The sequence below is a fragment of the Fundulus heteroclitus genome, chromosome 12 (assembly GCF_011125445.2).
Source record: "Fundulus heteroclitus isolate FHET01 chromosome 12, MU-UCD_Fhet_4.1, whole genome shotgun sequence".
NCBI classification, from domain to species: domain Eukaryota; kingdom Metazoa; phylum Chordata; class Actinopteri; order Cyprinodontiformes; family Fundulidae; genus Fundulus; species Fundulus heteroclitus.
This window is the reverse complement of record NC_046372.1, coordinates 2,274,120-2,298,110: the sequence shown is the minus strand read 5'-3', so window position 1 is coordinate 2,298,110 and position 23,991 is coordinate 2,274,120. Positions and strand designations below refer to the sequence as shown.

Below are 23,991 nucleotides of genomic sequence, written 5' to 3'. Positions count from 1 at the left end.
AACAAAAATATTACTAACAATGAATAGAATAGTTTAAACGACATAATATAAAAAACAGAACAAAAAAGGTCAAGGTCTCAGAATAAATTTAATATTAAAACCAAAACCTGGAGATATTTGCTGTGGATTCATCATATTTCTCACTCACTCTGCATAATTCATTTATAATGCAAATGGCCACATTAGTGGTTAGCTTCAGGGAACATTATCTAGAGCATGTCCTGCAGCAAGATTATATGAAAAATAATGCTAATTGTGTCATACAAAGCATTTTTTACCTGATACTGTGTTGGCTTATCTTCAATCCAAGAACTGTCTGAGGAATTCTGAATTAAAATGATCTATTTTTAATCATTTGTGGAAAGAGGAAGAATAAATTCATCTATACGCAGACAGTTCAAGTAGTTTGAACTCTTCTGGCTGTTGTGGAGTCTTTGACTGGCCCACGGCCAAGTAGGACAAAACCAAGACCCTGTAACCCTCCAGCACCACCACTGAGAAACATGTCACCATGACTCAAGTCACCGAACTGCTGAAAAAATTGAGGACTTTTACAGGACTTAAGTTGGGGCAAAAAAATAAAAAAAAATCCAAAATAGACTCCAGATCACTAAATGGTAAATGGACTGAACTTATATAGCGCTTTTCCAGTCATGCTGACTACCCAAAGCACTGTACACTATAGCCACATTCACCCAGTCACTCTCACTAACACGCACACATTTATACACCGAGACGCAGCTCGGTAGGCAACTTGGGGTTAAGTGCCTTGCCCAAGGGCACATCGACATGTGGCAAGGGGAAGCTGGAATCGAACTACTCAACCCATCAAGCCACAGTCGCCCTTCAAGCCACAGTCGCCCACTAGGGATTCTTCAACAGCAAGATCAATGAACTCACAGTTAATCTATGATTTCAAAGTGAGTCTTTAAATTGCACAAAAAGGCTGATGATCTGAAAAAGTCATGTTCAGGCTGGTCTTAATGTGGACACAGTAAGTGTACTGGCCCACAGAACCACAGAGACCAAAGATATCATCTGAGAAACTTAGGCCTGTTGTAGTCAGATGTCTGTGACTGAATGATACATTTGCTGTACTTAATAAAAAAATAAAAACACGAAGAGCAGTTGGATTTTCATGAATAAAGTCTTTTCTAAAGCTGTGCCTTACAAAAGGTGATATCTGCTCCTAGAAGTGAAGGAAGCGCCACAGAGGTGACTGCAATACTTAAGGTAGGACAAACATATTGTCCAACAAACCAACACAAAAACAAAAGTAGAGCAAAGGTCAAATATAGACTCATTGGTGTTAATATTGGCCCTTCTGTCTGATTTGGGATTACCATGATTGCTCATATTTTCTGCTTCATACAATGGATCACAAAAAATCTTGACCCAGATGTGAATTTGTTTTCCACATCATTTTATGTCCAACTTCCACATTTGGTTTTACACAAAATTTCAGTTAAACGATCCGTGTTTTTACTTAAATTCAAATCTAGTTTCCACTTTTCATTTGAATATACAAAGTTTATCTTGCAAATATGATCAAGTAAGTCATCCGTTTTTATCTACGTTAAAACACAATCTGTCATTGCTTTATTAGAGACTTGGTTAACAGAAAACTAAATTTTACTATTCCCCCTGGTGAGCAGTAGTACTTTTTGCTTTATTTATTGATATTCTTTCATAGAGGCCAGATTGGCTGAGCTTTCCTTACAGTCTGCAACCCGAGTGGCCGATTTCAGCAGCTCCTCCAGAGTCACTATGCTGCCTCTCAGACTAATGCCCCAAAAAGCCTAGCCCGTCACTTTCAGTGAACGGCCTTGTTGTGGTTGGTTTCCAGTCAGCATAATCGTTGCAGTTCCCGAACCATACACCTGCTTTACACTTTATCAGGCTTTTCACCAGTCAGACCGATCAGGGATCCAAATTATGCACCAACATCCTCACTAGCCTTTTTAGATGAAGACTTCTGTGTCCTTCTGCTCTGTCTTCTCTAACCTCCAGTCAGTCGAGGCAGAAGGCCCTTCACACTGAGCCTGGTTCTGCTGGAGGTTTTCCTTCCTGTTAAAAGTTTTCCTCTCTACTGTCGCTGCATGCATGCTCAATACGAGGGATTGCTGCAAAGCCATGGACAATACAAACGACTGTCCACTGTAGCTCTACGCTCTTTCAGGAGGAGTGAATGCTGCTTGTCAAGACTTGATGCAATCTACTGGGTTTCCTTAGAGAGGAAACTTTCTGACCAATCTGTCAGATTTGATTGAATTTGACTTTGTAAAGTGCTGTGTGTTGTGAATTGGCGCTACATAAATAACATTGAACTAATATCTTGAGTGCCATACCTATACTGTCTGTTAAAGCATTAACTAAGGTTAGTTAATGGATGTAAACTATTAATACAGTTGTTTTAAACACAAAATGGTCACCTGTCCCCATGTGGTACTGGGTCAATTTACCCCAAATTGATGCAGTCTGTAATAAATGTCCAGCAAAAAACAAAAACAATCCAAGCCTTGTCAAGAGAAATGATTCAAAACAAACAAGCTCATTTTAAAAATTCTTTATTAATTTTCTTATAATCAATGTCTGATATTTGAAGCAAGGATTATGAACCAAAAGAAGCTGAGCAGACCTCACCGAGGCTTTCGTCCTGGTTGGTTTTTGTCTGATCTAGTTTCTTGATTTTCATATGTGATGGAGGTTCTGCTTTTCTCTTATGGTGGTATGGCAAGGTGCAAGGAACACAAACAAGAGGGAAGGGGAGGGGGGGGGGGAGACATTTAAAACCCATCACCCATACAGATGCCCTCTTCAGCACAACCACAGAAACAAAAAAAAAAAAAAAAAAACTAAAACAAAAAGGATTCCTGATCATATTTACACAGCTTTCACTCGTTTTTCTAGACCTTAATTACATACATAAACCTATCGTTCAGCATCACTTCCACCTACATTGTCCCTTTGGATCGCTGTTAGATACTAAAGTTCTTACACCAACCACTCTATAAAATAAAACCCACAGAGCGGCACCCCTCATTAGATTTCCTGTTACTGCTAAATGCTCGACTCGCCGCTCAAAGTGTATCTTGATGGCCGCTGACTTCCAAGGCTGTGCTACAGCCAAAGATTCTTGGTGTTAAATCAATTTAAAAAGAGATTTTTTTTTTTTTTATACCCGTACCAAGAAGAGAAACGTCAGGATGTCAGTGGCTCAATGCCCAGATCAAACTGAGCGTAATAATAATGCTGCCCGGCGGAAGCGTCTGAATGACTGGCAGGACTTGGTGGCGTCATCCAGCTTGGTGACAAACAGCACTTCAGGAACAGGGTGTCAGTACAAAGTATAGCACCTCAAAGTGGTTTTAAATCCAGGCACCGTTCAATCCCTCCATTCACTACACAACCTCCAACATGCACTTTCAGGGTTTCCTCTATGGCACTTTCAGTTCTGCACAGCGTTAACAGATTGACGAAGGCAAAACAGACAGACTGAACCGTCAAACCCCCGTCTCTGCTTCCCACAGGGAGGCAGATCCGAGGCCTCTGCTGGGCCGCAGCAACTCCGCTTGGACAACCCCAATGGTTCTGGTATTTGGAATGACTACACTGATTTAAAAAAGGACAGAAGTAACTCGCTGGATCTGAAAGTGGAAATGCTAAGAGGGATACAAGCAGAGCCGGAACAAGAAACGGGATTAATAAAAAAAAAAAAAAAAAAAAAAAAAAAAAAAGTGGCATCTAAACGGTTCAGTTTCCCCAAACTTTGAGCAGATCTCAGACCTTTACTACGCTTTGAACTGGAAACTATGCAGGAAGGTCCAAAGTGAGGTGAAGCAAGGAGCTCAGAGACTGGAGGCACGCACGCGTTCTCAGTCCGTTCGTCGCGAACACCTTCTGCCATGGCGTCCAGCTTTTTATCATAGGGGGGCTCTGAAATTATCAAATCACTGCGTGTTACTTGATGTCACTTCTTCTCCAATTGTACTGAACACACAGACTTTAGTTGATGGATAAACAACAAAAAGTGAGAAAGAAAAAAAAAAAAAACAACTACAACCGACTACATGTGGTTTTAGCGAGACCGTTTACAACAAACACCGAGACTGGAAGCTGCGTGTCCTTTTTTGTGGCAATGGTGACAAAAAAAAAAAAAAAAAAAAATGCTCGTGTTGGTCTTTCCATGTGCAGCACACAGAGCATAAGCCAAGCGCCCGGCGTCACCGAGTCACTGCAGCAGACTGTTTACAGAGAGAGGAAAGCAGGAATTTTTTTTTCTTGGTCCTTTCATGAACAGCCAATGAGATCAGAGGAACGTCATTTTGGGCAGTAATTTCTGAGAGCATGTTAATGCTGCGAGGAGGAGAGGCATGCGTGACAACATGGAGGTCGTTGCACGGAGTCAAAGGAAAAGGCGGAAAGCAGGAATGGACTCGTCAGATTTAGTAATTTGGGATCTTGTCTAAATGTTTGGTGTTGACTGGAATGCATTTTTTTTTTGACTGACCTGAAATGGCAATCATGGTTCATATTAAAGTTACTTTACCTGTTTCCTAGTCGTAAAAATAATTAGATTATCCTCTTTATGTAAACAGTCTACCAAGTTTCACTGTTTGGATTTAAAACAGTCTCACAGAAAGAGAGAGAAAATACTGTTCAGGAGGTGTAAACAACTTAAATTTGGCAACCTTTTCGTTTGGGGACCACGCCAACATGAAGCACTGGCACCTACTTAAAAATGTACAGATATATCAAAGAAAACTGGAACTGTTGTTCATTTGGTCAGTCTAAAATGAGACGAATTAAGACTTTTTTTTTATACAACTAGGTGAAATAAAAGACTGACACGGAATAAAAGGAATGTTCTTTGTCGTCAAAAAGCCAAAGTACTTTCTGCTAAGTTTACCGAATCCTTCTTATTCAACCTGCGTTACACTGAGGGTTGGGACCTTGCTAAGAAAAAGTTCATCTGGAATGTCGCTGGGGATCGATGGCTGGCAGGACTCAGACTAAACGCTGTCAGAGAGACAGGCGGTTACTGTTCCTGCTCGCCCCTGCCCCCCCAGCTAAAGGAACGTCCTGAATTGTAGAGGGATGGGGAGGGGGTTAAAGGGTCCTTAAATGGCAACTTTGGACATCTGCTCTTCAAGTTTGATGATTCGCTTCTCCTGACTGCTGATCAGGTCCTTGAGGGATTTGATTTCTTTCAAGATCTCCTCCATCTTTGCCTCAGATTTCTGTGAAGGACAAGAGACAGATGAGCATGAGCATCCCTTTCAATAAAAACTCACACTATAGATGCACTTTTCTGATTTCCAGTTTTTTTTAGAAGTCATGTTAATTAAATCTTTTAAAAACGACGACACAGAAACGAGAAATATGTGCAGCAAGCTCTTAGATGTATTAGTTTTGAACTGAACAAGATATGAAGAAATCACAGGATTAACACCTATGTATGCATTAAAGACAGTACTCCCAACCCTTTATTAGATTTTTATTCAACTCATAAAAAGCACATCCTGACATGTACATGCCGTTCATTTAAAGAAGATAACTTTGTTTTGATGTATTAAATAAAAAAAGGGACCAAAAAAGTGTAATTTTCCTGTATTTAACCTGTTGATCACAGGAAAATTAACGTTTCCAATCTCTGATTCATTGACTGGTGGATCCTTAATTATTAAAGTTCCAAAATGAGCAATATAAAAAAAAATATCACAGTAATGGTATATTTCAGCAGTTTGTACTGGTCCTACAGAGGATCTGGTTTGCGTTTTCGCAACCAGACAGCTATCTCCCCATCATGTCAGCACTGTTAAACAGGTAGTTCATTTTCTCCATTTGATCTTTTGTTTTGTTTTTTCACCCTGAATTTTTGTGGAGGATCTTAGTGCAGGAAGACAAAAACCTAATTCATCTCATTATCCCTGAAAAGAAATACCTTAATATAATGAATTTATTAATGCTGCTTTAAACAACAAGCGGTGTTTGTGAACATTTTACAGCCCCAGTCAGCTGACCTCTGATCTGATCGGTACCGGCAGCGTTGAACATAAGGGTTAAATGCAGCGATAAGAGTGAACATAATAAAAAGACCAACAGCATTTAAAAAATGATTTAGAAATAGATGTTAGGGATTAAGCTCCAATTTAATTTTATAGGGCTATAAGCGCAGCTATTTGCAACACATTGACCGAGTTATCTCAAATATGTGAGATCTATCTGAACAGTAGGTGGATAAGAGACAGTGAGCTCATGTTATTCTAATGCCAATCTGATTTTTACTTGATGCCGGAGAGCAATGTTTTTCTAATTTTATCTTAACATTTTTTAGACAACTAGACTAATTTTTCTTCCGCAAACCCAAGATGGCTTTTGTACAACACTAATGCCTGTTGATGCATATTCTACACATTCCACAATTTGTACTGGAAGCACTCGTCTCGTCTAATGGTTTGAGTAATGCCTAATTTCACTAACTAGGATAATAACCACATTTGGTTACATTATATTTTCAATTGCTACTTGACTTAAAATCTGTTCAAATGCATTTTTATACGACTACAAATAAATGTAGGCATGACAAGTTTCATTTAGGTAGATAAAAAGAAAGAAAACCCAGCAGTCAGGATTAAACTTGGTGCTCACAACACTTTAGCCGTCTCATAACGCAGTTTTTTCCTTTGGGTCAGCAGGTGCTCAGACAGCACCAGTTTATTAGTAAAATAGCATGAATCATGACCAGTTTAAACCTGGAACCAGTTAGGTGGAAAACCCCAGAGAGTGGCATGTTTGCAAACCACCTACTGTAGACTGTCAAAGAATTTGGATATCTAGGATTAGCAAAGTCGTTCAGAAACCATCACTCTTACCCCTCTAGACTTACTGTGATATAGGACCAGAAATCCTAATGCTCTGGAAAACAAAGACAAAAAAAACTCACAATTGATGGAGTTGAAGAAGCAGACTTGTTGGCAGGGCTTGAGTTCTCCGCGTTCTTGTTGGTCTTGCTGTCCAAAATGTTCTTCTTGACCACCTTGAACTCTCGGTTCTTGCCTGGGACGTAGCCATTCTTTAGGGATATGAGGATGGGGTCGCCATTCTTGCCCTCGAACCATTCCTCTGCCTCCAGGGCAGGGTCTGGTCCGGCCGTGTCTGGGTACAAGTCGTCCTGGAACAGGTCCGACTGACGAGGAAGGAAATACAATTTACTTTAAAAAACGTCTTAAACAAGAACAAAGGAAGGTAACTAGTGTCAGTAATTAATCGGGCAGAGTACGAGGACAACTAACTCCAAGTTGTGGACTCACCTTTCTCGGTACGGTCATCACAATAGGCTCACACTTTCTTTCATGCAGTTTATAGAACCTGACAACACACAAAGACGAGCTTCTTTATTCACAGTTCAGTGGGAGACATATGGACAAAGACTAGGATGTACAAAGACGTGCACCATTATGACTCTACTGCCTCCTAGTGGGGGAAGTCCTGAGGGATGCCGCATTTAAACGAGGTTTCAGAAAGAACATGAGAGAATTCCTCACCCTCATTTGTGCTTACCTTGCAATTTCACACTTATTGACATCAAGGCCTCTCTTGGGCATGTAGCCCATGCCCCTCTGAGGCTCCTTGGTGACGAAGGTGTTAAGGAAGTGAACGTAAGGAGCCTCGTCCGTGATCTCGAAGTATCGAATGCTGCTGTCACCCTGCAGAGAAGCAAAGTTGCCCGTTTATTTCTGCTGCTTATTCTAATAAACGTCTGATTCACGCGAGTAGCAGGAGGCGGAAGTGGAAACGCACCTTCCCGCAGAGGTAAACGACATTGGTGTCTGGATCATAGAAGGGCAGCAGCACGCCGTTGCTCGTGTCCATCTCGCTGACGGTCATCGGCTCCTCCATGTTTTGCTGGAGAAATGGAAACAAAGTCATCAAATCGGAGCTTCGTGGAACACAACCGTTGAAGATTTATCTGATTCTTGAGACGTCTAACCTTGCACGTATAAAATAAAGCAGTCTGGAGAGTACAACGAACACTAAATGGATCCACTCACCACGTTCCAGAGAGCCAGCTGCCTCTCGCTCATGCGACTGAAGCCGGTGGTCAGGATGTTGCCATCAGAGAGGAAAATGGCCCTCATGGGGCGGGCGCCATCGTGGGCCTTCTCCTTCTCCTGTGAGCACAGATCACAGGTGCTTATTGGCGTCGTCGCCTCTCATGAGTTTGTGTTCATCTCTGCTACGTGTTTAGAGTAAGCTTCTCCGGTGAAAACGTCACAGAGCAGCCAATAACAATGGTTCCCATAAGATTTCCTCATTGATAACTTTGCCAGACTCAAATTTCAAGATTTTTTTGATTATAATATAACTTATTTGGAGGCTGCCCGACGAGTGCGGAGTCGGAACATTTTGCTGCTTTTTTAGCCTCTGGACTAACTTTCACCTGCTCCCAATCAAAATCTGTAACCTTACACTTGTCATAAAAAAGTTTGAGTCTCTGACAACTCATGACGATTCTCTTAAGAACTGTTTAGGAATTTTGGTGCCTTTATTTTGCTTAGAAAAGCTGTTTTAGCAAGTAGTTGTTTTAAGCAAACCCATTTTAGAGACTACAGCTTCACTTGAACCTGAACTTAAACCTGTCAAGTCCCAAGAACTGTGAAATTGTCCTTTTTTATTTTTGCATGCATTTGCAATCAGTCAAAAAAAAAAAAAAAAAAAAAAACGATACTGATTGTGAAATTTTAAAATCTAAGTGTTACGTTCAAAAATCAAAGATAAAGTCATAAGTCAATGTTAAAGAAAGATACTCGAATTTTCAGGACCATATCGCAACCCTGCATAAACTGCAAAAACAGAACTAGAAATAAGTAAAATGTTCTTAAAATGACTGCATTTGTCCTTGATTTGAGCAGCTAAATAAGACCATTTGCCAATGGAATAAGATTTTTCTACTTAAAATAGGAACAATTCATCTCCATCATCTTATGTCAAGTGCAGGATGTCTAATTATCTTATTTTAGGGGTCAAAATACTCATTCCATTGGCAGATAATCCATTTTACCTACTCAAATCAAGGATAAATACACTAACTTTAAGAACATTTTACTTATTTTTAGATCCATTTTTGCAGTAAACCAACCAGTTTTTTTTAACAACTTTTATATTAGGAAAAGCAATTAACAGTGTCTACAACACGTCAGATGCAAGTCAGATGGGAATTTAAGATATTTTAGGAAACAAATCTAACCTTTGACTTTGGCCATAATGGGTCCAAGTTATAATGCAGGAGATGAAGCAGCAGAGCAAATTAATAAACTCCTAATATAAACTTTCCTGCTGCCTGATGAAAATAGCACCATACCCCCTGCTAGAGTTTTGTTTGGTAAAGAATCGAGAGCTTAGAGCCACATTCTGCACAAAACCGGAACGCCTAGAGTGGAAATGAAGAGGGGAAATGAACTGCCCTTCTAGAGTTTATCTACATCTTCAGTCTGTGTCTTGTCAAGATTAGAACATTTTTTGCATTCAGTTAATCAAACCTCTGCATTATTATAGCAGGCAAAGTTTCAAATACTTTATGGTGGCAAATACATTTTAAACTCCACCTCCTAAGCTAGGGACTTCCAGTTAGGAGCCCTCTTCTCAAACTAATTTCCCACCCTCTCCTCCTAAAAAGGCTCTTTATCATTCTGTAACTACACCACCCAGTTGTGGTCCGGATCGCTGCAACAAGGTGGAGCAGCTGACTTGGAGGTGAAGGAACAAAACCAAGATCCTCAAAGGTACCAGAACCTAAACAAGCCAACTGGTGATTTTCTAAACATCGTCCGTCTTCTGTGATGGAGAATGTTTAGAGAAGGTCTCTGACTTCTGGTTCCTTTAAAATATCTTTTCTAAAACTCTTTGCTACAGCCGTCTAAAACCCCACGTAGAGACATAGATCTCACACTAAAACAATAAATGCAGAGATTTACATTTTTTTCCATCTAAAATGAACGAGTGTGCTAAGTGCAGACTGGACTGTGACATTTAAAAAAGGGAACAAATTGTGCAATGAATTCAAGCAGAATGTGCTGCGTGTTTGTTTTCATTTCCTTTTTAGATTTGTTTATCAGATGTTCCTTTTTTTCCCCAAATATAGATACTTTCTCTTAACGAGCTCGCTTGCAGTCAGACAGCATCTAGTTTCTGCAGAAATGTGCAGTAAAAAACAAAGGTTTATTCTTCATCACCATCATCAGACCCAACCATATTTTAACTTAACTACTTCTGATGGCGGACAGATATAAAAACAATCCATAAAGAAGAGTCCATCTGGAAAGGGCTTACAGCAATGATGGTCTCCTTGCGAGGATCGATGACACGGATTGCCTTGTCCTTGCAGGAAGTGCAGATGAGGCTGCCGTTGCGGTTCCAGCTCACATTGTAAATGACATCAGGATGCATGTCCTCCAAGGAGATCAAGACCTCTCCTGTGCCCACGTTCCAGATGTTTATCTGGTTGTCACAACCTGGTGAGGGATGCAGAACGTCAGGCGACTTAAGACCATCTCTAAGCCAGAAAAAGGCTCATTGCTCCAACAATATTGTTCAGTTTGAACCTTGCAGTCATTTAATCTTTAAGAAGCTGAAGGCAAAGCCGGGGCTCTTACCGGCACTGAGGAGGACGTTACGCGCTGTTGGATGCCATGTGATGATTCCCACGCGCTTCGAGTGGCCCTCCAGAACCACCACCGGCTCAGACAAGGGGGACACGAGGCCGTTCTCAGGAATCTGCCATACCTGCAACAAGACAGCATGTAAGAAACTTCACGGCCATTTTTAACGTCTGAGTGTACAGCCCAGCGCTGGATTACCAAACCTATTGAGACACTTGCTTTTAAAAACATAAGCAAACTTTACAGACATCCCAATCTTGATACACAGGCTTTGCTGTAGAGTCGGCTCACCCCCTTTGCAGCCAGAACAGCTTCAACTCGCCTGGAGAAGCTTTTCATAACACCTAGGAGTGTGTTTATGGGAATTCTTTGCGCATTCTGCCAGACGTGCATTTGTGAGGTCAGACACTGATGTTGGACAGAAAGGCCTGGCTCTCAGTCTCTGCTCTAATTCATCACAAAGGCATCCTAACCACTGAGCTATATAATACACTGGAGTGCTAATCGCCCGCTGTTAGAACGAGTCGCTGTGAAGCCACCAGCCACCATATTGGTACTCCCTATTTCCCCCCAGTGACTAGGGAATATGTGCGCTACAGCATTGAATAACGAGGATTTTCTCATGTTCAGGGAGGGTTTAAGACTTTTAAAATGTCAAATGCCATTAACTTTTATGTTATGTTATAAAACTATCAAGTACTGAGAAAGTTATGTGCTGAAATATTTTGCATTTTATTCATTGAAATATACATATATAACATTTATAAATATATAAATAATATAAAAAACATATTTACATATATGTATACATATATATAAATATATACATGTACAAATATTTATATATACATATATGTATATTTAATATGAATAACATGTAAAATATTTCAGCACCTAATTTCCTAGTAGTTGATAGTGTTAGTACATCCACTGACTGTAGAATTACCTGTGAAACGTTTTCACACAGCCAAAAAATTGCTTGTTGTTGCGACCAAATCCTATGGGATTCTGTGAGAGTAGGGAGTAGCAAGATGGCGGCCAGCGACTTCAGTTTTTCGGCAAAATCAGCACTCCAGTGTATTATATAGCTCAGTGGTACTAACGGGCTGAGGTCAGCGTTCAGTCATGTTCCTCTATGTTGTATGACTAAAAGGCAGGCCAAAGCTCCTTTCCTTCCACGATAGAGTTCTTGCTGTTCATGAAAGGTTAAGGAACCGAAGCTAGGAGCTATAATCAGAACATCTCGGATGCAGCCATCCTCTTTATGCACCTTTCTCTGTGCACTAGTGCAGTCGTGTTGGAAATGGAAGAGGCCATCCCAAGACTGTTGCTAATCTAAATGATCCAAAACCGGTTTTATGTACTGCAGCTTTAAGAGTTTCTTTGAAATGAGTCTAACCCCTGAAAAAAATAAAAATAAAAAAATAAACCCTACACTGTAATACCACCTCCAAACTTCACACTATCACAGTGCAGTCAAGTAAATACTGTTGAACTTAATTTCCCCCTGGTGTTTATAAATTATTTATATATAGTATGGAAACCCAGCCTCGTCCAGACAGAGGTGTGTGTTTCTTTAGGGTCCTGCGGTGATGATGTTTACACCATTGGATCCAACGCTTTGATTTGCAGGTGGTGATGTGAGGTTTGGATGCAGCTGCCAGGCCGTGGAAACCCAAACCACAAAAGCTCCAGACACCCTGCTCTAAACTAAGCTGACGGCCACATGAGGTTAGGAGGTCTGCAGCTACTGACTCTGCAGGAGGTCGACAATGTCTGCACACTGTACGCCTCAGCATGTACCGTCCTTTTTTTTTTTTGTCATTTTCTGCAGCCTGTAGTGATCCAGCCATTGTTTCTTTTACAAAAGGATTTACAGCTCAGGTTGCATCCCATTCACTGAGCTCCTGAGAGCCACCCATCCAAGCCGTCTGCATGGCCTCCCCCGTCTGATTCCACACATCTTTCTCCATGGAAGTGATGGGAAGATGTAAATTCAACCATTCAGACGGGTGTCTCAATATTTTTGGCAATACAACGGCTGTATGGCAATGAATAACGTAAATATTAGGAGGAACCTCAAGGGGGCAGCATTGACCAAGAGGTGTTGTTTATGCCAGAGACAAAGTCAAACTAAAGCAACAACACAGCAACAGACAGATATAAAAACATTAAGAAAAGCAAAATATATATAAAAAAATATACAAATAAAATCTTGAAACCAACAGAAGGAACGACAGAGATTAAAGTGCAGATTCTTAAAATGACAATAAAGCCAAAAACTCTTGGGTCGTTCAGTTAACTTGAGAACAAAAATAAATAAATTTAACTTAAAAAATTAAATTTATTCCAACTTTACAGCAAAACTGAAACATCCTTTGCTGAAAAGTGGATTTAAAGGGTTATAACATGGAATAAAAATCAAGGATTGATCACCGATTTTTATCTAATCCCAATCTATTTCATTTATTCTTAAAGCAATCCAGAAATGCTTTCTTATACAAAACAAAAACCGTTGCAGATTAGACATAATCACCAGCGTGATCACAAGTTACCGATTTTTATACACTTTTATTTTTACATTAAAAGCTGGTACGTTTCATCCGTGAAAACTAATGTCCCTATTTCACAGCCCAAATAAGGACATATGGAGGAAAAGGAACTACAGTCTCTGAAAAAAAAAAAAAAAAAAAAAAAAAAGTGACCTCAGCTCGATAAACAGCCAAATCATTCCTCCGCTCTGATTCCTATAACACATATTTGAGTCTAATCTAATCCAGAGGGTGAGGCCTGCACCAGTCTCTGGGTTACTACAGCCGGGCCTTTTGCGATAAAAGCATGAAGCCTCTCATCACTTAATGGCCAAACTTTAAGCACTTTGCTTTTCTCATGATTACGATGAGCGTCTCTGGGTGGGAAAGGGAAGGCCGACCTTACCATCACGGTGCAGTCCTCGGAGCCGCTCGCAATGACCTGGTCGTTGTGTGGGCACCAGTCGATGTCTAACACGGGGCCCGTGTGACCGCATACTGTTGGGTAGGATTTGTCGATGCGTCCTGACTGCAAAGACAAAAAGACGAACAGAGTTACGAGATTAGTCTCGGTCGGGTCGTTTTGAAAGAGGACAATTGCAGCATAATCCTAAATCCCACCTACAGAAAGAAGCAAAGCTGGATTGTGCCCACATAAACAGCAGCGGATGAGTGACGTGAGCGAGGGATACGCGGAAGGAGACCCGACAAAAAGCCAAAAATTTCAATCTACATCACGCTATTAAGAAGAAGAAAAAAAAAAACACGGACATAAACTCTGATTAGAGTCAGCTCCAACATTAAGTCATTGCAATTAAAGAGCGCCGTTAGTCGGAATGTCAGGCCAAGACTCTTAGTTTTACATTTAAGATAGAAACGCTAAATCAAGCAATGAACTGGGCGCTTTACATAATCTACTTATGCAACTCGTTAACCGAGAGGCGACGCATTTCTGGGAGATGCACGCAGCTGCAGAACCCCTCAACACAAAACTTGGCGCGAGACGACAGGCTCTGACACGCTCTCCCTGAATGCTAAGCTACCTTAGCGTCTTGGTGACACGCCCTGGTCTGCGTTGACTTCCAGCGCCGCCACAGGGCCAGATGATGTCACTTATTGAGCAGCCCTGCAGCAGCAGCAGCAGCAGCAGCAGCAGCAGCTCTATTTAAAGCCCGACAGTCTAATAGAGGAAACGGTCTCCCTCTGCCTGCAGCCACTCCAGCATCAGAACAGGAAGAACAGCAGGAACGACTAGAGAATCGCTAATAAACTTAAAAACTATTCTGTCACGGATAGCAAAACCGTTCCAAACTATGACTTAAAAAGGGAATAGCTCTGGATGGAAGCTGACAGTAAACGGCAGGACAAGGCAATTCAATATATAGTCTCAAAGTTCAGATTCAGTTTGGGTTTCTGGACGCTGCAACTCAAATAGCTGTGCTATACTCATCTATACTATTCTTCTACAACTTGCATTCGTTTAGTTTATCCCACATTACATACGTTTTTACATTTTATCAGCTGTATGCTTGTCAATGTGTAGCGCCTTATCACCAAAGCAAATTCCTGGCGTGTGTAAAACAGTACTGGGCAATAAAGCGCGTTCTGATTCCGATTCAAACTTAGCCAACGAGAAAAAGAAATATTCAGTGCAGCGTTGTTCTACTCGGACTCCTCGCTCATGGTTTTGCAAGAACTATTTTGCATAAAAAAGGGTCAACTGTGTTTATGCGACTGCTTTACAAACCCTAGGGAAATGATATCCCCGCCCTTTTATTTTTCCACCACTACACCTACTCAGACACGACCATATTTCTGCCAGTCACGTTGTGCTGGTCGACTGTAAAACAATAGCCAGTTTATGTAGCACTTCAGCATTGTTTTCTGTTCCCACAGGAGCCGGTTACATACATTTTTATATGTTGCTATAAGTGCAGTTGAAACAGTACATTAAGACTTTTCTGGCAAGTAAATTCTGACCACAAAACACTCCTTAAAAAAAAAAAAAAAGGCAAAAGCTATGGTCAATTGGTTCCTTTGAGTATTTTTAAGATGAGAATGAGATGCTTTGAGTTGGACTCCCTCACATGTCAATGTTTTAAATGAGATTTTATTGTAAGTACATATTTGGCTTTCTTGTGCGTGTGTCTTTGTACGTATGTAATGATATGATGTAATTTTGATGCCTATCTTGGCCAGGTCTCCCATGCAAAAGAGATTTTTAATCTCAATGGGTATAACCTGGTTAAATAAAGGATAAATAAATAAAAAAATAAAAATGAAATGTAAAGGAAATGGTACACATCAACTATTTATTGCATGTTAAATCTTCTACAGCACAAATGTGTCTTTTTGGTTGTTCTGCCCTCTTCTGAATGCTCATCAGCACAAAGAAAAAAAAAAAAGTTATTATTAAATGAAAAGTGTATGGTGATCAGCTACATGAGTGCGAACTGAGAATGGCGTCACACGCAGAGCCCAAAAACTGAAAATACAAAAACAGAGGCCCGTAACATTAAGGGGACGCTAAGAGAATAAATCCTCTGACATTTCCTCCTCCCGTCACACAGCGAGTCGTCTGAACTGGATTTATAAAAACAGGCAGCACTGGAGTGTCCGTCTGGTTTATTGTCGTTAGGTTCTGCGGAGCGGTTGTGAACAGTCAATATCTTGCCTTGAGTTGATAACTCCGGTTGACTTCACTTTAGATAGCAGACGATCGGCTAAAGGCTAGTCAGGCTGGAGCCGTTTCCAAAGGCCATCTCTCTTTTAAAAAAAGGATTTCATAGAGCGACAACAGGTTTCTTAACCATTACACCGACTTCAGTTTTTCCATAAGCCTATTACTTAAATACAGCTCTGTGATTTCTTCGACTGAAGACTGCACTAAACAGAGCTTAAGAAAACCCAGAGAGTAACTTTCTAACATAAACCTATTTATTGCAAATATTGTACAATAGTGTTTAAAGACAGCAGCAATCCAGCAATCCATATTTTGTTTAGTTAAACAACAGTTTGCATCAGATGTCACTTATCACACACTGAACAAATGCAGCCAAATGAAAAAGGTCTTCCCTGATGATTGTTTACTTGCACGTAAACAATCATCTCATCCGAAGTGATAAAATGCGAAGCCCTTTAAAAGTTTTGAGGTGGCAGTTTTATTAACATGGCATAAATCATCTTTGGGCTGGTCTCCTCTGACCAGCTGAACACTAAACTAATCAGCTTATCCAATCATTGTCTCATCTACCGCAGTTCAAACACTAGCTATAAATACCTTTCAACAGAATCACGAATATTTCTATTAGTCTAAGACATTTTTTTTTTTCGCTTTGGCTCCATAAAAGCTCGGTTTTGTGTTTGCACTGGTTCCCTTCCTTGAAACCAACCCGTTTGGTTTGCCAATCCAAGGCAGCCCCGGGTTAGGAACCGTCACAGAAGCCTTATGGTTGACCTTTGACCTGACTATAAACGACAAACATAGAGCCATAAACACACACAGTCATCCCTCGTGGATTTCAAAGTCTACAGGACGTGTGAACAGACTCTCCGTATGTGGAAATGTGGTCACTGCAAAAAAAAAAATTATAGGGTCTTATCTACACCTTGCCATGAACGCAACGGATCACACCCTGAAACCTTCTGTGACCTAGAACTGACGAAAAGCTGAGCGGGACGCCGCTGCTGGCAGGAATCTGAGCCGCCATTCAGTGTCAGATAACACTTGAGAAAACCGTCTCATGAGAAAAATGTGGCCTCACATGGAGCCGAGTCCAAAAGGAAATTCCTTTTTTTTTTTATTAAACCCTAATAAAAAAAAAACATGACAAATCTGTGCCTTCCGGACACATTACATACGAATAAGAAGAGCTTAAACCAACGTATTTCACTGCATTTCACTTCCTGAAGGCAGCAGGGGCAGGATGCAAAGCAGGAAGGAAACGGACTGAGTGCCAGGTGTGGGAACAGAAACTACATAAACAAGACGAAGAATAAATCATCCGATCACAGATAACCAGCTCAAAAATAATGAAGCACTGAAATAAAAAAAAAAACCTTTACTGAAATCAGTAACGTTGGCAAAGCTGATCAGGTCCAGTCTAGTTCAACATCCCTCCAGTAGTCGCACCGTCTAACTAGTTCTGACACGTAAAAATATTCCAACAACTTGTACTATACGCGCGTTTACTCATCCTTCCTTCATGCAGTCATATTTTAGGAACACAATGTGCAGTTTCGACAGACCCACGGTGGCTCAATGAATTTAACTTCTACTCCAGAAAAGCATTTAGACATAATAATCTGTCGTAATTTGAAGTGTCCAAAATCGTTGTAAATCGTTGTAAGACTCAGCTTTGCAAGAGTCTCTTCAAATTACAACAAACTAATTTGTGTTCAGAGTTATACTCAACAGGAAATGTGATGCAGGTCCTTAGGTAAGGGAAGTAGTTTTGAATCAGACAAAAAAAGAAAATCTTTCCATTCATGTATCACAACATAGGTCCTTTTTTCTATTTTTCTTTTTAGTTGGCGCCCGTTTCCGATCAGCAAATGCACCATGAAATGCTACCAGGTCATGCACATTACTCCTTGGTGTGGGGCGCCATTACCTGGTTATACGTTTTTGGTATCTGTGGGGTGTTTAAAAAAAATAAGTTATAGGAACCACCCATGTAAAAAGCTATTAAAAAGAAACAAATTTCCAGATGTTTAGAGTAGAAAGTAGGGCTGGGCATTGTACTGGATATATTCCGCGTGTAGAGCTTTCCGAAATGTGTGCGGTGTCTAAAATGACGACTTGGTGACGATCGGAGCGCAGATTCCCATAGCATCCAATTCAATCCGATTCGCCGGGAGCTCAGTTTGTTTTTCGTGCTCCTGAACATCATCCCCCATATGGAAAATTCAGGAGTATGTAGACAATTTACCAGTTTTTCTGGAGGAAGCAGTCCAACTATTAGAAATGAAAGAGAAAGAGTTCAAGCTTCCAGCGTCAGACGTTGGATTTATAGACCTGGAAGCTCTGGAAAAAAAAAAAAAAAAAAGGCGTGTCGATTATCACGAGAAGTTAAACTGAACTTTTAGTACCAAGTCAGCCTCGGCAAGAGATTAAAGTTCACCTGCATCAAAACTACTCAGGGTTATGGTGGCTAGCTTGACAAAAGCATTAAGCGCTTGAATAATTTATTACTGTCATTTTTTTTTCCAAAAGGGAGGGAAATGGAAATAATTTGCTCAGGTAATGAAAGCTCATGTAAAATAGCTTTGTGTGTCTTTTTCCCAGCCAATCTTAGTTGATTTGAAAATGACTTTGATTTCCTTTAATACAAATTAGATTAACTGAATTTCCCCTTTACATTGTGCAGCATCTATTATAAACCTAAACATTTTGTTTATTATTTTGTTGTTTTTGCGTTCGGTATTTTTATCTATTAAAAACAACTTTATCCTCATCTTTGCACTTCTAGCCTTCGCCAGGGTTCAATGGGAACAGTTACGGATCATAACGCTATAAATAAATAGAGATCATTTAAAAGTCTGTCACATTGTACTTTATGTGTTTCAAACCTAAAAATGAGATGTGTAGTTAAGCTGCACCTTCCAGTCACTGAGCATTGGTTTGATGCTCCGGTTGTGCGCTATAATGCTGCGTCAACCATGTTTATTTAGTTGCTACTCTGTGTGTGATTGGAAGATCAATTTGTGCTCGTCACTGTTTAGCAAAGGGCTGGAAGATAATTCAATAACATATCGATCAATAGATGTATTTCGATGATTAAAAAAACCAAAAGGGTCAATAAAAAGTTTAATAAAATAACAGTTTCCGTTCCTTTTGCATTCTAGCCATGAAGGTTAAAAATTACAGTCTTTACATCCTCCTAACCAATCACAAATGCAGACCCGGGAACCAAGCCCCGTCCCCTTTTAAGAGTTCAGAGAGCATGCGTTCAGTTGCTTGAATAAAGTGTTGAGTTTGAATTCAATGTTTGTGTGTTCTGTATCTAAAATTAGGTCATTAAGCATCAGCATAAAATGGCCAGGGCTGCACTTAAAATATAGGTTTTGAATTTGTTGATAATTATCGATATCGATCAATAAGATTTCTATTTTATCTTTATGCTTTTTTCCCCTATATCGTCCAGCCCTAGTTTAGCATCTGCAAAATCTGAGAGTCTGACTGTCTGAGGGTGTGGACAGGTGTCTTTTATACAGATAACGAGTCCAAACAGGTGCCATTAACGCAGATAACGAGTGGAGGACAGGAGAGCAGGTCTTGTTTGTGGGTGACCAAAAACCTATTTTCCACCATTATTTTTTACAAATAAATCATTAAAAAAATCCTACAATGTGATTTCATCTTATTTTGTCTCATAGTTGAAGTGTAGCTCTGATGAAAATGACAGACCTCACATATGTCATACATGAACGGTAATATTGCAATCCATTGTGCAGCCTTCCAATCTAAGCTTATTGACTGTGAATAGAGAAGGCTATTCTCTATCAGATCATTTATTAAAACTACCAGGAAGATGCAGGTATTCTTTGAGACAAAGTAAAATTCCCCTTTAACTAAAAAACACACACACACATACAGCCCAGCCACCCCCCTTTGAGGCCTCAAAACAACCAGTTGCATGGCAACACGTATGGCTGCAGAAAATGAGTGAATCACAAGGCGATGGATACAAAGCACAGCACTGACACACACGGAGGGAAAAAAACATGTAGAATATTCCCTCAAGGCAAGAGAGGACATTCTTTTCATTCAAATAAGAGGGCTGCAAACTTCCTTTCCTCACAGTTCAACATGACACACACACACACACACACACACACAAACTGAAGGGTCTTCATGCATACTGTCCAGCTCCATGGAAAATTCCACTTTTCCAAGCCTTTGTATGCTAAACCGTTGCAAACAGCTGAGGAAGTGGTGTTGCAGCCACCACACATGGATTTTTTTAAAACAGTTTATGATCTGGCCAATCTTTATCATGAGGTAGGAACAACACCTTACCATAAATTACACAAATAATCATGAAAGTGACTTCCATCAGCTAGATCTACACACAGCAAACATCCACTGAACAGAATACACACACACCAATGTGCCACAAGAAAAACCTGATTAAATCAGTCTATAAACCGGTAGTAAGAAATTTACATTTCCTTGAATAGAAAAAAAAAGGGTACAAGAGAGTTTACCAATTTGAAAGTACATGTGGGACAAACTAAAATAAAAACCTGCCTGTATTTAAGGTCTACAGGTAGATGCTTTTTCTCGATCAGACATGCCACACACCGCATGTAGCTGCCAGCTGGAGGCAGTGGCAGCAACACAATGACCTACACTGGCAGGTGTCTTCAGTTCTGGTCCTCCAGGTCCGCTGTCCTGCAACTTTTACATGTGTCCCTGGTCCAGCACACCTGAATCAAATGGCTGAAATACCTCCTCAGTGTGCAGCCAAGTTCTCCAGAGTCCTGCTGATCACCTAATGATCTGACTCAGGGCTGTTGACAGAGACACAAAGTTGCAGGAACTGAAGATGGCTGACCTACAGACTCGTGTGCTTTCTGGTGGAGTGGAATCAAACTGAAGTGTTTTTCCATGAAAATAGTAGCGAGTAAAGATGGAGGAGCAGGTCTTTGTTTTTGTTTTTTTAGTGTAATGTGTTAGTTTTGGTTTTCATACTTCAATGCAAGTCAGAATTGGTGCTGAAATCTTTTATAGATCCCACAAAATCCTGAAAAGCCAGCACAAATAAAAGCTTTAATCCATAAAAAGACAAAGCTACTAAATGTTTGGTAAATATTTCTGACATTTTTAGTCTTTCTCCTGGTTCCCTGTAGAGCTGTACCAGTCGTCTTTTCCTACGTTTGGAAATTTCTGTGTTTAGTGACTTGAATGAGACCACCAGTGCCCACCCGGAGCCAGTCAAGCTGTAGGTTTTCAGACTGTGTTCGCTGGCTGATTTCTCCGTGCACCTCTACAGTCAGTCATGTTGCAGACTTCATCAGGACATCCAAAACACCTTCTGCTCTGGAAGGTCAGATTAATGCAGACTAAGGCTACGCTCACACTGCAGCCTGAAGTGACCTAATTCCCATTTATTTTGCCCATATGTGACCTGTATCTGATCTTTTTATGACAGTCTGAACAACACAGATCGGATTTTTTCAAATGCGACCCCGGCCACTTGGATATGTGGTCCTGAATCCGATACATATCTGATCTTTTCAAATGCGACCTGTGTCTGTACGACCGGGTCGCATTTATCCGACCTGTACGTCACCGATACTCGACAAACGTCACTATTCTGCGTCCTGCTATGCAGAAGCGGGAAGAAAGACGACACCCATAGTGGATTACAGTGAGGAGAGCAGTCAATGGAGAGAAAGCTCCGGTTAGAAAATAAATGAATGACCGCAAAATGCGCGTCAGCATTATAATCCATATTTACTCCCGCAAACACTGAGGACGTTTGCTACGTGTGACGTCATCGCGTCCTCGAGTGCGCATGCGGGACACTTAGGTTGAACGCATTCAGTTCACACGGGAGATCACAGACAAGTAGCATATATTTGGAAATGTGAACGGACACGCAAAAAAAAAAAAAAAAAAGAAAAAAAACTTATTTCACAAAAAAAAAAAATCGGAATTGAGCATTAAGACCTGCAGTGTGAACGTAGCCTAATTGTTAAGAACAATATTTTTCAAACCCCTCAAAGATCTAGGCTTACAGTAATGCTCCACTGCTCATTACTCCACCATACCGTCTCTGAGCCGTATTGCTGCAGAACGGAGCGTCACCTGATGCAGCACTGCACAGTTTGATGGGGGAGCTCAGACCAACATAGTTACAGGAGCTTTACTGTCCTTTTTACGTTACTCTCTCACGTCCGTGTCGTACGCCTAGCGTAGCATGTAGCCCCCTTCAGCATTTCTTGGGTCCACCAAAGCCTGGCGGCCCGCCCGGCCTGTTAGAATACCGTAGGGGGAAAACCCTGAACATGTTTCTAACTGTGCCAGCCAGAGTCACAAATGAGTGATCGAGAGAATCTGTGGAGGGAGGTGCAAGATTGGGGCGTTGGCAAGGAGGCCTTCCAACCTGACAGACTTTGAGCTCATCAAGAAAAGTACCAGACTCAAAAATAACCAGTCCAGGCTTGCTAAAAGCTGGTCAGCACACATATGAAGGGTTTGATCCTTGCAACGCCATCAAGGATTCCCCCCATACATTTACGGAGAAAGGTATACAGTGTTTTATAAAACTAAACTTTCTACATCTTTGACGTGGTTTCATGGGGAGAGATGCTTATCTCACTTCCTATCACAAGCAGTTTATGGTCGACTTAAATTAATTTTCCATTTAAATCTGCCGGCGGTATGAATCATTTTGTGCTTAATTGTAACAGTTCACATGTCCGATTGTCTTCCCAGGATGTTCCAGGAGCAAATGCTGAGGCCAGTTGTCAGTTCACACAAGTCAAATCTTCACTGAAGATCAGGTTGCTGCTGGATTACTGAACAAAAAAAACGATCTTTTACATCCATAGAGGCAAATGACTCAGTAGAAATGTTCTCAAACTGTGGACTTTCGCCTCCGTCCGTGTGCAGTCCAGCCCCAGTGTTAAAAAAAACACTGCTGTGCTAAAAATGACGTATAACGTTGGCCGACGTTACTCTAAATAATCTGGAGTATATAAAATGGATCTTATCTGTAAAAATGGACTGCCAGATGAATGTGGTAATACCCTAGATTTATTTTGAAACGCGTGTGATTTACATCATTTTAATTAATCTTACTTCAAATTATTTGTTTCCATGTTTGTAGCAAAAATTACAGAGCTTCTATTCAGGGCTTGCTAACCAAAGAAAAAAAAATAAATGTAAATAATAATCCTAAACCGAGACACAGAGACTAAATTACAATAAGCATTTAAATATGGGCTTTCTGACAGAGACAACGTCAGACTTCAACCCAATTCTATCACCTCGGGTGCTTCTGGCGTTTTGGCCTATCCTGGAATCCAGAAGTGTGGCGACGCTGCGTGAAGCAGCCAATGGCAGCGCACGAGGAAATGGTCTTGGAAGGCTGTCAGGCAGGGAGCAGTGAATGACCATATATGGTAAAATCTGCAGTCAGCAGGAATGGGCGGCAAAGGCAGAGGGAACTGAGCAATACAGAGGTCTTTGAGCACAAAAACTGACCAAAGTGTTGGGAAACACGCGGGATCAGATGCGCATCCAGAAGGTTAGTGCACCTAGACACAGAACTAAGCTCGGTTAAAAACTAAAGGCGGAGTGAAGGAGCACAAATATTGGGTCATTGTGCACACACCCTGGGATTACTAACAGCTAAGACTGAGCACAGGATGAATGGATCATTGTGGGACTGAATCCAAATCAAATATATATAGCAGAGGCTACACACACACACAGGTTGCAAAACAAATGTTTCACCTGAAACAAAGTAAAAAACTTTCCAATGCCTCTGATTTTTTTGTTCCCCCCCCCCCCCCTTGCAGATTTAAAATCAAAGAATTTCTAGTAATCTCCCTATAGTCCTCCATTTTCCTGTTAAGCAAATACAGAAAGGAATCACCGAATACTTGCTAGTTGCCATCACTCCCCACAACTTCCTTCATATGGAAATCAGGGAATAAATTAGCGGGTGTTCAGCCAAGAACGAGAAGGGGAGATTCAAAGCGCGAGAGAAGAGAAAGGAATCTGTTCAGGTGGACATCTGATCCACCCTCAGTATATGTCCATGGGTTCTGACAGAGTGAAATGA

General features: G+C 40.8%; 1 protein-coding gene across 1 annotated transcript in view; it reads right to left on the bottom strand.

Annotated features, from left to right (window-relative positions):
* Positions 1-2,551: 2,551 nt before the first annotated feature.
* The window catches only part of coro1ca (coronin, actin binding protein, 1Ca), a 35,956-nt gene continuing 14,516 nt past the window's right edge, over positions 2,552-23,991 (bottom strand). Inside the window, exons 3-11 of the mRNA XM_012863488.3 lie at positions 13,599-13,721; positions 10,656-10,785; positions 10,333-10,514; positions 8,055-8,174; positions 7,804-7,908; positions 7,564-7,709; positions 7,314-7,371; positions 6,947-7,189; positions 2,552-5,240 (exon numbers count right to left, since the gene is read on the bottom strand). Of these exons, the coding sequence (XP_012718942.2) occupies positions 5,121-5,240; positions 6,947-7,189; positions 7,314-7,371; positions 7,564-7,709; positions 7,804-7,908; positions 8,055-8,174; positions 10,333-10,514; positions 10,656-10,785; positions 13,599-13,721 (1,227 nt within the window). The 3' untranslated portion in view covers positions 2,552-5,120. The remainder of the gene's footprint in view (positions 5,241-6,946; positions 7,190-7,313; positions 7,372-7,563; positions 7,710-7,803; positions 7,909-8,054; positions 8,175-10,332; positions 10,515-10,655; positions 10,786-13,598; positions 13,722-23,991) is intronic.